This window comes from Alnus glutinosa, chromosome 8 (assembly GCF_958979055.1).
Source record: "Alnus glutinosa chromosome 8, dhAlnGlut1.1, whole genome shotgun sequence".
Lineage (NCBI taxonomy): Eukaryota > Viridiplantae > Streptophyta > Magnoliopsida > Fagales > Betulaceae > Alnus > Alnus glutinosa.
This window is the reverse complement of record NC_084893.1, coordinates 22599016-22612467: the sequence shown is the minus strand read 5'-3', so window position 1 is coordinate 22612467 and position 13452 is coordinate 22599016. Positions and strand designations below refer to the sequence as shown.

The 13452-nt window shown below is 36.6% G+C and overlaps 1 protein-coding gene across 1 annotated transcript; it reads left to right on the top strand.

Annotated features, from left to right (window-relative positions):
* Positions 1–567: 567 nt before the first annotated feature.
* LOC133876417 (D-amino-acid transaminase, chloroplastic-like) lies at positions 568–10634 on the top strand. Its single transcript, XM_062314698.1, has 5 exons — positions 568–718; positions 8076–8137; positions 8280–8455; positions 9492–10165; positions 10337–10634. Exons 1-5 carry the CDS (start codon positions 682–684, stop codon positions 10432–10434), a joined length of 1047 nt encoding a protein of 348 aa, XP_062170682.1. The 5' UTR covers positions 568–681; the 3' UTR covers positions 10435–10634.
* The last annotated feature ends 2818 nt before the right edge of the window (positions 10635–13452 follow it).

Here is a 13452-nt window from a genome sequence, read left to right as displayed (position 1 = left end):
GGTATCCGGGTATTAGTAATTTGAACAGTACATATGAAAAAGCTTTTATAGAATCCACTTATCAAGTAGGTATCGAGCAACGACTTACTTACTTGGTTCTACAAAAGCTTTCATTTTTCCTACCCGAATTATTAACAATATTTGAGTAAGATTCAGACATCTCAACCATAAAGATTTTTTTACATTTTCTATTCGATTCGTTAGCCTTTCAAATACACCAACTACATATAGCGGGAAAAGCAGAGAGTACAAAAGTCAAGTCACCAAATTCTATTGGTTTATAGTTTGTACTGGCCTACAAAACACTTCAAAACAAACTGCAACCGGCCGGCTGACGCCAAATTTGGTTCCCCTCCATTACATAGTATTCTAATTCATGCGATAGGATCCTCTCCAGTTGAGTAGTTAGTTATAAGTAAGGGTATTTTGGTAATTTTACACAATATAAAATTACCAAAATACCCTTATGTATAACTAACTGATTCCTCTCCGGTTGAGTTTTCAGGTCCTCTATTCATAGTCAGTACTTTATTACCCAAATGATAAGCAAACATAGTTCATATCGTCTCATTAGTTATCTCATCCCCTTCTCATATATATATCTCCACCACCTCTGTTCCTCACTGAACCACTGCTGTAGTCTCTGTTTTTTTTTTTTTCTCTCTTTATCTCTTGAAAGCCATGGAAAATAGTAGCTCTGCTTCTGATCTGAAATCAGGTTTCACTCTCTTCTTGTTTTCGTTTTGTGGGTCATTTCTGATTTCTTTGATTGTGATGATCCTTATGTTAGAAATAATTTAGACATGAAAATTATTTTAACCTAACATGCGCAGCGGAAAAATACATAGAAGAGTTTCGGCATACCTCCGGCCATTGTTGCTCAAGCACTTTCTTCAGAACTTCTAGGAACAAGTATGAGAGATCTTTTAACCTATGCCTATTGCTTGATGGCTGTACTGATGGTGTACACAGGCACTCTATTTATAGGCTAGGTCAGGGACCCTCAAAATGGTAAACACCTTAATTATCTCCTTCCATCAAGGAAACAATATCGTTAATTGATTTTAAAATCAATTAACCGATTCCATATTTATGGTAATCTAAATAAATAGAATTAACCATAATACCGATTCTATATTTACGGTAATCTTAATTAATAGAAATATCTTTAATACCGTATATGTTTATTATTAAAATAATAAACATAATAGACACCGTAAATGTGATATAAAGGCCACAACCAAAAAGGAATAATAATATATACTACATAAATATAATATATATTACATTCTCCTACTTGGACTTTATAACACATGACCATATGGTATTAGGTTCTTTAGTTTTGGCCAATCCTTTTATGGAATCCTCCAACTCAGTTAAGAAGTGTTTCACACGAATCATGGCGGTAAAACCATTATAAAAGTAGGTCGTCCCTTCCATGTATCACAATGTAAACCACTCCTTACATGAGTACCTTATGGATAATCAAGCTTTATGAATGAACTTCCTATAAGTCATTCGGGTCCAACTTTATTTATCCTCATGGATAAAAAACAAATGTGCACAATAAACTTTATTTCATTAACTTTATGTCTATAGATCAAAAAGGAGTACAAAGTGAATCAACAAGTCCCATATGGTCCACATGACCTTTAAACTGTTTTACCGGTAAACCTTTTGTCATGGGGTCCGCAACCATTGATTCTGTACTAATATGCTCAATAGAAACTTCATGTCTCTTAATGTTATCCCTAACACTAAGATACTTGATGTCGATGTGCTTACTTCTGCTTCCACTTTTGTTATTCTTAGAGAAGAAAACTGCAGCAGAATTATCGCAAAAGATCTTAATGGGTCTTGCTATTGAATCGACAACCTTTAGTCCACCAATGAAGTTTCTTAACCACAATGCCTGTGTAGTGGCTTCATAGCATGCAATGAACTCTGCCTCCATGGTAGATGTAGCAACTATAGTTTGCTTGCTGCTTTTCCAAGATATAGCTCCTCCAGCTAGAAGAAAGATATATCCTGAAGTACTTTCTGCTATCTACACATCCAGCAAAGTTTGAATCTGTATATTCAAAGACCTCCAAACTATCAGCTTGTTTGAAAGTCAAACTGTAACCCTTGGTTCCTTGCAAGTATCTCATGACCCTCTTGGCAGCTTTCCAATGCTCTAATCCCGGATTACTTTGGTACCGTCCCAGTATTCCAACCGCTAATGCAATATCAGGTCTGGTGCAGACTTGAGCATACATCAGGCTTCCCACTGCAGATGCATATGGGATACTTTTCATCTGCTGTTGTTCCAACTCATTTTTGGGACACTGGTCTTTACTGAATCTTTCTCCTTTAGAAATAGGTGCCACACTAGACTTACAGTCACTCATCTTGAATCTCTCTAAAACCTTTTCAATGTAGGCCCTCTGAGACAGTCTTAAAACTTTCTGTTGTCTGTCTCTATGAATCTCTATGCCAATGACATAAGAGGCTTCACCCAAATCCTTCATTTCAAAGCTTTGAGAGAGTAACTGCTTAGTTTCATGTAGCAAACCTAAATCATTGCTTGCAAGTAGAATATCATCTACATACAGGACTAGAAATATCACTTTACTCCCACTGACCTTAAGGTATATACATTGATCAACAAGGTTCTCAGTAAATCCAAATGAGGTAATAACCTTGTGAAACTTAATATACCATTGACGGGAGGCCTGTTTTAGTCCATATATAGACTTCTTTAACTTGCAAGCTTTCTTGCTATCATCATCGAAGCCTTCAGGTTGTTTCATATAAACCTCTTCATCAAGATCCCCATTCAGGAATGCTGTTTTCACATCCATCTGGTGTAACTCTAAGTCAAAATGAGCTACTAATGCCATGATTATTCTAAATGAATCCTTCTTTGATACTGGAGAGAAGGTTTCATGGTAATCAATGCCTTCCTTTTGAGTGAAACCCTTGGCCACAAGTCTAGCCTTATATCGTTCAACATTACCAGAAGCATCCCTTTTGGTTTTGTAAACCCATTTGCAGCCTATGGCTTTAGCTCCTTTTGGTAAGTCAACGAGATTCCAGACTTGGTTTTTAGCCATGGATTCCATCTCTTCCTTCATGGCATCGTACCATAGTGTGGAGTTATCCCCACTCATGGCTTGTGAAAACATACTTGGATCATCCTTAGGCCCAACATCAAAGTCAGACTCTTGGAGGTATACAACATAATCTGTAGAGATTGCTGGTCTCCTTATTCTAGAGGACCTTCTTAATTCTACTTCCTCTGCATTTTGCAATGGGAGAGTAGATTCATTCTGAACCTGTTCTGTATGAGTTGGTTGTTCTAGAACTGGTTGTGGCTCAGGAGGATCAAATTGATCTCCTTGTTCTTCATGAGCCGGTTGTTCTAGAACTGATTGTAGCTCAGGATAATCAATCTGATTTTCCCTGAATACAATCAATCTTCCTCTGTGAGGAGGAGATTTGGCCAACTCTCGTGCTTCCACTAATTCTATCCTTTGTGGATGAGCACTCCCACTAGGTTCAGCATCCTCTAGAAACTTTGCATTTATAGACTCAACAATCCTAGTACTGTGAGAAGGACAGTAAAACCTGAATCCTTTTGAGTTTTCTGCATAGCCAATAAAATAACCGCTGGTTGTCCTTGGGTCAAGTTTCTTCATGTTCGGATTGTAAATCCTCACTTCAGCAGGACAACCCCATATGTGTACGTGATTTAAACTTGGTTTCCATCCAGTCCATAATTCAAAAGGTGTCTTGGGGACAGCCTTGGATGGAACTCGGTTTAATACATACACGGCAGTCTTTAAGGCTTCACTCCACAAAAACAAAGGTAATTCAGAATTACTAAGCATGCTTCTGACCATGTCCATAAGTGTGCGATTCCTTCTTTCTGCAACACCATTTTGTTGTGGTGTGCCAGGCATTGTGTATTGGGCAACAATACCTTCTTCTTGAAGGAATCGCGCAAATGGACCGATCATTTGTCCCTTTTCTGTGTACCTACCGTAGTACTCTCCGCCTCTATCAGATCTTACGATCTTGATTCTCTTTTCCCTTTGTTTCTCCACTTCCACCTTATAGGTTTTGAAGGCATTGAGCGCTTCAGCCTTGTCATTTAGGAAGTAGAGATACATATATCTCGTATGGTCATCAATAAAAGATATGAAATATCTTTGACCATTGAGGCAAGGAGTAGAAAAAGGTCCACAGATGTCTGTGTGTATGATTTCTAGAATCTCAGAACTCCTTCTGGCACCTTTAGTGGTCTTGTTGGTTTGCTTTCCCTTTATGCAATCCACACAAGTACCAAAATTAGTAAAATCAAGAGTTTGTAAAACTCCATCGCTTACTAATCTTTTGATTCTCTCTATGGAGATATGTCCCAATCTCCTGTGCCATAGCCAAGCGGAGTTCTCATCTACAAGGTTTCTCTTTATGCCAATATCAGTATGCAACGATAAATAATTGTTCTCAAAGTTGGGATCTAAAGAAAGTTTGTATAGACCATCAATTTTTATTCCACCACCAACAAAATTATTATTTCTAAAAATACTGAAAATTGAGTTAATAAACCAAAAACCGTATCCAAATACATCAAGTTTTGAAATGGAAATTAAATTTCTAGAAAATGATGGAATATAAAAAACATTCTCAAGGTCTAGTACATATCCAGTTTTCAAAATAAGTCTGTAAGTCCCAACTGCTACGACCGGTGAGAACAATTTATTTCCTGAGTAAACACGTTGCTCACTTCTTATCGGCTTCCTTGTTTTGAGAAATCCCTGCAATGTATTCACAATGTGGATTGTAGAACCAGAATCAATCCACCATGTATTGCAAGGAGCCTCAACAAAAAAAGATTCATGGCATACAAAAGAGATGAGATTACCTTTCTTTTCCAGCCATTTAATGTATTTCTGGCATTCTTTCTTCATGTGCCCCTCCTTCTTGCAAAAGTAACAAGCATCCTTATTGCCTTTGACTGACAACTTGTTTCCTTTCTTAGAGTGGTGGGCAGCCTTGCCTTTCTTAGTCCTTGCCTTAGCACGAGCAACCAAGTGAACACTTTCCGGTTTCTCGTGTTTCAATCTCTCTTCCTCTTGAACACACATGGTCAAGAGTTCATTAATTGACCAGTTATCCTTATGTGTGTTGTATGAAATCTTAAAGGGACCATACTGAGGAGGAAGAGAGTTGAGAACCAAATGGACCAAGAAGGATTCGGAAATCTCAACCTCAAGGGACTTTAATTGAGCTGCTATATCCCTCATTTCCATGATGTGCTCACGCACACCTTTGGAACTGTCGAAGGCTTGACTTGATAGTCTCTTCATTAGAGTGCTGGCCATGGCTTTAGTTGAACTCACAAACTGTGCTTCAACGGCTTTCAAAAATTCCTTAGCCTTAGAACATTCGGGGATAGAACCCCGAATGCCTTTGGCAATGTGAGATTTCATAAACATTAAGCTGAGGCGATTGGATCGCTCCCACCTTTCATGTTTAGCCATCTCTAGTGTAGTACTAGTATCCGTTAAAGCGGGTGGTTCATCCGTCCGGAGTGCCATGTCTAATTCCAAACACCCTAATGTAAAGAGTAAGTTCTCTTTCCATTCAGCAAAATTATTGCCATTGAGTTTCGGAACATGAAAAGTACCGTCAAATAATCCAGCAGGTATAGCTGCAAGAACCAAGGAAAAAACAAAACTACTTAAGTGCTATGAAGTTACTTTAATTTAAATCAGCCAATGCTAATTTAAATAGTAAATTTCAACCTACCTTTGGGCAAAGGTTGCATCACGCATGAAATTTACTCCTTATTAATAAGACCAATAAATTTAAAATATTAATAAATAAAAATTCCCCGTACCTTTGGGCAACCGAGATAATTTTTATTTTTAATACTAAATTTATTATCTTATTCTAATTAAGTCATAAAAATAAAAACCATCCCTTTGGGGATAGGTAATTAAATTTATGAGTTAATTACAATACGATGTTAATTTTTCCATATGAAGTTCATATAATTAAACTTGATGCAATTATTATTCAAAATTGAGATGCTTTGGCTCTCTCAAATTATCATAATAATTGCGACTTCATTAACATCTAATAACTTTATAGATGCCCACAAATGACCCTAGGAACAAAACAAACCAACATGTAAATGAGGTAAACAACATTCTCCAAGGTGCAAGCAGATGAGCTCCCAGGAAAGTGAGGGGGGTCACACCGGACACACTTAAATCCCAAGACTTTCCTTGCCAGAACTTTCCCCGACACTGCATTCTCAGATAGCGTCATAAACCCACACTAACATATTAGGTTTTGTTAATTATCCATTAGGTCTAGGCATCAAACAATTTATAAATATACAATTATGTATTAAACAAATTATTTCAATACATAATAATTTAAACCTCAACCCTAATAAAAGATATTAAGATAACACACTAAGCTTATAGCCTAGCCTAATGGTTTAGAATGTGGCTTTAGGCCCTTTTACACTAAGTGAACCCAAGTTCTAAACCCCACAAAGCCCCTTTTTTTTTCTTTTTTTTTGAACAGGCCCAATTCTGGATTGGGCTGACCCACGGGTCAGCCCACTTAATGTCAGTTTGGGTTTCTGGATTGGGCTGACCCGTATGAGTCAGCCCACTTGATGTGGGATTGGGTTTAAAACCCTACCCAAAAAATAACCCGACCCGACCCGACCCATCATTTTCTTTTTGGGTTGAAACCCTAGAAACCCTAGCCACCACCCTTGCCGCCGCCAAGCCTACCGCCGCCACCCTTTACTCTTGATGCGGCGGCCAAGATAGGCCGCCGCTGTGACGAATCCGGCGACCCATATGGGTCGCCGTTTGCTGGAGAAGCAGCGGCCATAAGGCCGCTGCCTGGAGCACCGTCGGCGACCCATGGGTCGCCGACTTCTGGAGAAGCAGCGGCCTAAAGGCCGCTGCTTGCAGCGCTGTCGGCGACCCAAGGGTCGCCGATTGCTGGAGAAGCAGCGGCCGAAGGGCCGCTGCTTTAGCGCTGTCGGCGACCCTGATGGGTCGCCGATTGCTGGAGTAGCGGCGGCCTTTCGGCCGCTGCTTGCAGTGCTCTCGGCGACCCAAAGGTCGCCGATTACTGGAGGTGCAGCGGCCTTTCGGCCGCTGCTCGCGGCGTTGTCGGCGACCCTTGGGTCGCCGACTACTGGAGGTGCACGTTGACAGGGGAAGTTTTCGGGGTTTTTCCAACAAGGGCAAAGAGCAATTTTTTTTTAATGAACATCAAATATATAGCATAAACGATGCGTTTCATTTATCACAGTATACACAATATTCTGAATTGCAATATTGTGTGAACAAAAAAATTGATGAACAATGACAAATAAAAATAAACCTCATTCAATATTGACAACAAAAAAAAATATTGGATTCAATATTGATAACGCATAGAAAAAATTGTATGCTAAGCAAAATAGCACAGAGGTTGGCTCTGATACCACATGTTAGAAATAATTTAGACATGAAAATTATTTTAACCTAACATGCGCAGCGGAAAAATACATAGAAGAGTTTCGGCATACCTCCGGCCATTGTTGCTCAAGCACTTTCTTCAGAACTTCTAGGAACAAGTATGAGAGATCTTCTAACCTATGCCTATTGCTTGATGGCTGTACTGATGGTGTACACAGGCACTCTATTTATAGGCTAGGTCAGGGACCCTCAAAATGGTAAACACCTTAATTGTCTCCTTCCATCAAGGAAACAATATCGTTAATTGATTTTAAAATCAATTAACCGATTCCATATTTACGGTAATCTAAATAAATAGAATTAACCATAATACCGATTCTATATTTACGGTAATCTTAATTAATAGAAATATCTTTAATACCGTATATGTTTATTATTAAAATAATAAACATAATAGACACCGTAAATGTGATATAAAGGCCACAACCAAAAAGGAATAATAATATATACTACATAAATATAATATATATTACACCTTAGAGTTAATGCGCTGCTATTAATTTGTTGTTGCTTTTATACCATTTTGTTGTGAAGATGCTTTGAAGGTTGGAAATGGCAGTGAATTTAAAGTGCATGTCTTCTCATCATCATCTGAGGTGAGGACTCTGGAAATGACCAATATCTGATCGATTTGAAATGTATCTCTAACTTTTTATATGCTAAGTTTCAACCTAATCCATCTTGTTTTGCATGTCACAAATTAATATGCTTTTCCATTGATATTATTGCATCAATCAGTTGATTGAAAAGCTGCACGAGAAGTGGAGTTCAGTGAAAAAGCAACCATATCCGGCAATGTATTCCAGCATATTTGGTGGGATTATTCTTGATCCAGCCATGATGGTAATTCCAATAGATGATCACATGGTTCATCGGGGCCATGGTGTATTTGACACAGCTGTTATAGTAGACGGGTAAGCATGATATAGTCCTCTTCTACATTTACATCGACTTCTAATGCCCTTCTTTTAACGACTCACTCTCAACGACACAATATTGTTCGCTTTTGGTTTCTCCAAACCAAAAACTCTCGTCACTCGCATTAACTATGGAGTTCTGATAAGTTCATGGCCATCACGACTTTAAAACGTGTTCTGTCAAGAAAAGCGCAAATATATATATGTTAATAAAGTTTCCAATATGGCGTGAACATCGCACCTTCCTTAGGCCCCTCAATATCTCTGCAAAAGAACAAATACTAAGAGACCCTTCTGGAGGTCTTGTTCCGATGTTTAAGTTAGCTTCTGCTAGAAAAAGTCTGCTTTATTCTCAAAAGTTCAGTCGTTGTTTTATACTTGGGGTACGACCTATTTATAGGCTGCTTTATGAGCATTGGGAGCGTAGCTAGAGTTTGACTCAAACTCGGGCTCCTCTCTCAATCCCTTAATCTCGGGATTCCTACCTCATTATCCTCCAAGTGAGATCCTCTCCTGAAAATCCGGGCTTTATCTCAATCCTGAATTTTCAGGGACTAGGCACTATCTCTGAACTGTAATCTCTATCCTTAGATCGTGGCTTCTCATCCGGATTCCCTGGAATGCAGTTAATGTCTGAGTTCTCAGGACAGGCTTGTCCCGATCCTTTGCTAGTTAATTGACTAAACCTCTTGTCAACTATCCTTGGGAATAGCTCCCTAGTATCTACCTCCCGGGATTGGGCTATTTCGAGAGTCCTGCTATCTTGGCTGCTTAACATCTACCTCCCGGGATGAAACTTTTCTGGGAGTTCTGCTGTCTCTTCTTCTTGGGCTGATGTTAACTCGAAAGCCTATGATTCTTTGGGCCGGTCTGAATGGAATTATTTTCAACAAAATATAAGCACATTCTTATTCTCATACCCAAGAGGCGATGTGTGACGTCACACTCCTAGCTTAATAAACTTTAGTCATCTCTTTTATTCCCATGTGTGTACAGTTGGGGCTGTAATTGATGATTTATTTGATTCCGGCAGATACCTTTATGAGCTGGATGTTCACTTGGACCGTTTCCTCAGATCAGCTTCAAAAGCAAAGATCTCCTCTCCATTCCCTCGCTCAGCTCTTCGAAGCGTTCTTGTTCAGCTGAGTGCAGCATCTCAGTGCAAGAAAGGATCTCTGAGATACTGGTTAAGTACGGGCCCTGGGGATTTCTTGCTCTCACCTACGGCATGCCCAACATCAGCATTCTATGCTGTAGTCATAGATGACAACTTCTCTCAGTGCAAAGAAGGGGTTAAAGTGATAACATCCACTGTCCCCATGAAGCCGCCTCAATTTGCAACAATGAAGAATGTAAACTACCTTCCAAATGTGCTTGCAAAGATGGAAGCTGAGGAGAAGGGAGCATCTGCTTCCATTTGGGTTGATGAGGAAGGTTATATTGCTGAAGGTCCAAATATGAATGTTGCTTTTATAAACCATGATAAGGAGCTTCTTTTGCCTTTCTTTGATAAGATCCTCACTGGGTGCACTGTGAAAAGGCTCATAGAACTTGTCCCCAAGTTGGTTGATCAAGGGCGTCTAAAAGGCATGAGAACTGCAAATTTAACAGTGGAGGAAGCCAAAGGTGCTGCTGAAATGATGTTTGTTGGAAGCTCACGGCCTATATTGCCAATCATCATGTGGGATGAACAACCCATTGGAGACGGTAAGAAATTATGAAGGATAGCTAATGGGTGTAAGATCAACTATTAAGAATAGAATCAAACAAAAAGAAAATTGAAAAAAAGTTAGCTGTTGTTGTGTTTGATCAACAATGTTACTGATGACTGAGACGTTATCTAAGGAATTCTGATATATTTTTGGTATTTCCTAACAGGGAAGGTGGGGGAATTGACAATGGAGTTCTCGAATCTGCTTTGGGAAGATATGGTAGCAGGCCCTGAAACGCAGAGGATACCTGTTCCCTACGTGTAGATCACAAACCCAAGAAGATCGATCAAATTCGGTGGCTGAAAGAGTGGTTTCATCTTGCTTTAAGATGCTTCATTATTCTTGTTGTTGCTTGTTTGCAAAGGCCTGATCATCATTGTCTTTGCCTGTTTTTTGTTCTGTTTTTTGAACTTGTATGAAGAAGTGAAACAGTACTGAATAAAACGATTTAGAGCTTTCTCAAATGGAACTTATTAAGCAGATGTACATATTGATGCCAAAAGACACATGCAGGAGATTTTGCCTCCTTGGAAATGGCAATGGGAAGCAATTATCATGGGAAAAGAGTAGATTTCATGCGAGACACACCTCAGAATTAAATGTGAAAGTGGAAACAGTTCGAAATTTTTTGAGCGATTAAATAAAACAGTACACACACACAAATATATATATATATATATGCAAATTCTAAATGTGAAAATCCTTAATAAGAAAGTTTTCGATGTTGCTTTGTTGCTACTAAAATGGCTAGGAATCCTTAAAAGCATACTAAATCATGTACCATATAAGAATATGTATGCTTTTGGATAGAGTAGTAGACTGCTATACAACTTGGATGACGTGGCAGTAAAAATCAACATCTAATATATATATATATATATATATATATATATATATATTACATTTGCTAATCCAATGATTAATTTTTACTATTCACAACAAGTTATATGACAATCGTATGACAATGTATTAATATAGCATTACTCTTTCTTTTCTTTTCTTTTTTATAAGTTCTTCGCACTTTATACTTTCCCCCCCAAAAAAAGTTGTACATTTCACCCACTGCATTTCTATTTTATGATACTGTCCCAAATGAATGATAAAAATGCTTCCCTGCTTTCCCTCGACAAGATCATCTAGTTCAGTGAGTTTGTGCTTGTAACGTATATAAAGCTGAGATTTAAGCTCTCAATTTTCAAATTTCGTTTATTCCATGGCACATCTGCAAAACAAATACACACTTAAAAGAAAAAACCCGTCTTTAGTTTTTTTGTTTTTTTTTTTTTTTTGTGTCGTTTGTAAAAATGACGATAGATGGCGTTGTTTATTATTCAAACGACACTAATTTTTTTAAAAATAGATATTACAAAGATGAAGATTCATATACAAACTCCCTCATGACTCATTTATAAAAATGGACTCATCCTTTCTTTTTCTTCACACCTCTCTTCTTGCAAATGGACAAAGCACACAGCCCGAGAAATGATATTGAGGGGATACTTGACTATCCCATCTCTCCCTCTTTTCATTAAAAAAATGAATTTTAATGAAAAGAGGGGAAGATAAGACAGTCAAGTATCCTATTTGTATCATTTCTTCACAGCCCCAGTTCCCCTAAATTTCTGAAACGAAAAGGAAAGGGGATCATTGAGCAAAGGTGTTAAAATTTGAGAAAAGTACATATAACCCCCTCAAATTACTACATCATTGTCAATGTACCCCTCAAACTACCAATTGTGTCAATCCCCCCTTAAACTACCAGAAAATGTCAATGTCCCCCTAATAACAAAAATGCCCTTCATAAAATTATTAAAATAAAATAAAAACTAAAAAAAATTATTAAAAACATATAAAATAACAAAAATTTATTCCAAAAAAAAATAAATTAAAACTGTTTTTTACGTTTTTTTTTTTCAAAAAAAAAAATAATAATAATTTTCAGCTTTTTTTTTCGTTTTTTTTTCTTTTAAAAAAAATTGTTCTTTTTCGTTTTTTTAATTTAATAAAAACAGGTTTTTTTTTTAAATAAATAAATTTCAGTTATTTTTTGTTTTTTCGTTTTTTTTTCTTTAAAAAATTTTCGTTTTTTAATTTAATAAAAACTGGTTTTTCTTTTTATTTTTTTTTTTAAAATAAATAAATTTCAGTTATTTTTTGTTTTTTCGTTTTTTTTCTTTAAAAAAAAAATTCTTCTTTTTTGTTTTTTAATTTAATAAAAACTGGTTTTTCTTTTTTCTTTTTTTTTTTCATTTGTTTTTTTTAAAAAAAAAAATTAAAATAAATTTCAGTTATTTTTTGTTTGCTTTTTTTAATTTGTTCTTTTTTTAAAAAAAAAAAAATCGTTTTTTATTTAATTTTTTTAAAATATTTCTTTTTTAGTTTTTTTATTTCTTTTTTATTATTTTTTAAGTTTTTTGTTTTAGTTTTAATTTTTTTAATTTACGAGGATATTTTTGTCTTATTCAAAAAAAAAATTAGGGTCATTTTTGTCTTTTTGTTGGTCTTAGAGGGAACATTGACATTTTTTGGTAGTTTAGGGGGGATCTTGACACAATTGGTAGTTTATGGAGTACATTAATAATTGAGTGGTAGTTTGAGAGGGTTATGTGTACTTTTCCCTAAAAATTTATACCCCTTAATTTCTTTCTTTACTATAAATCCTTCAATTACTTATTTATTTCCCTTTATTTTTCTTTTTCTATTTATTTATTTTTTCTTTTCCGTTTACATTTCTCCCTAGCTTCTTCGATCTCTCTCTCTCTCTCTCTCTCTCTCTCTCTCCCCCCTCCTCCTTTTTTTTATTTTTAATTTTTAATTTTCTTCTTCTTTCTTTTTTCTCTCTCTTCTTCTTCGTCTCCACACCTCATTTCTGCTCCTGCAACCTCACCCTTCTCTCAACCTCACTCTCCTACTCAGCTCATTTCTCTCTCTCTAAACCCATTTTCTCACTCTAAGATTTCTATCGACTAATCACTATCAAATTACCCAATTACACTCATCACAACTCAACCGGTCAATCACCCAAACAAAAACAAACCAACCCAAAATCAAAACTTAAATGGGATTTAGTATATTTAATTTAATTAAGGAGTTAGGTTTTAGAATTTTTTTTTTATTTTTTTTTATTTTTTTTAAATTATAGTATAGTGTCTCAAACAAAATTTTAGTGTCGTTTGAATAGAAAACGACACTAATAGAATGTTTAGGTGTTGAATCCGAATATTATTCGAATTTACTGCGCGAATTACAAGGTTTGACTTTGTGAGATAAAATTTGAAAAAA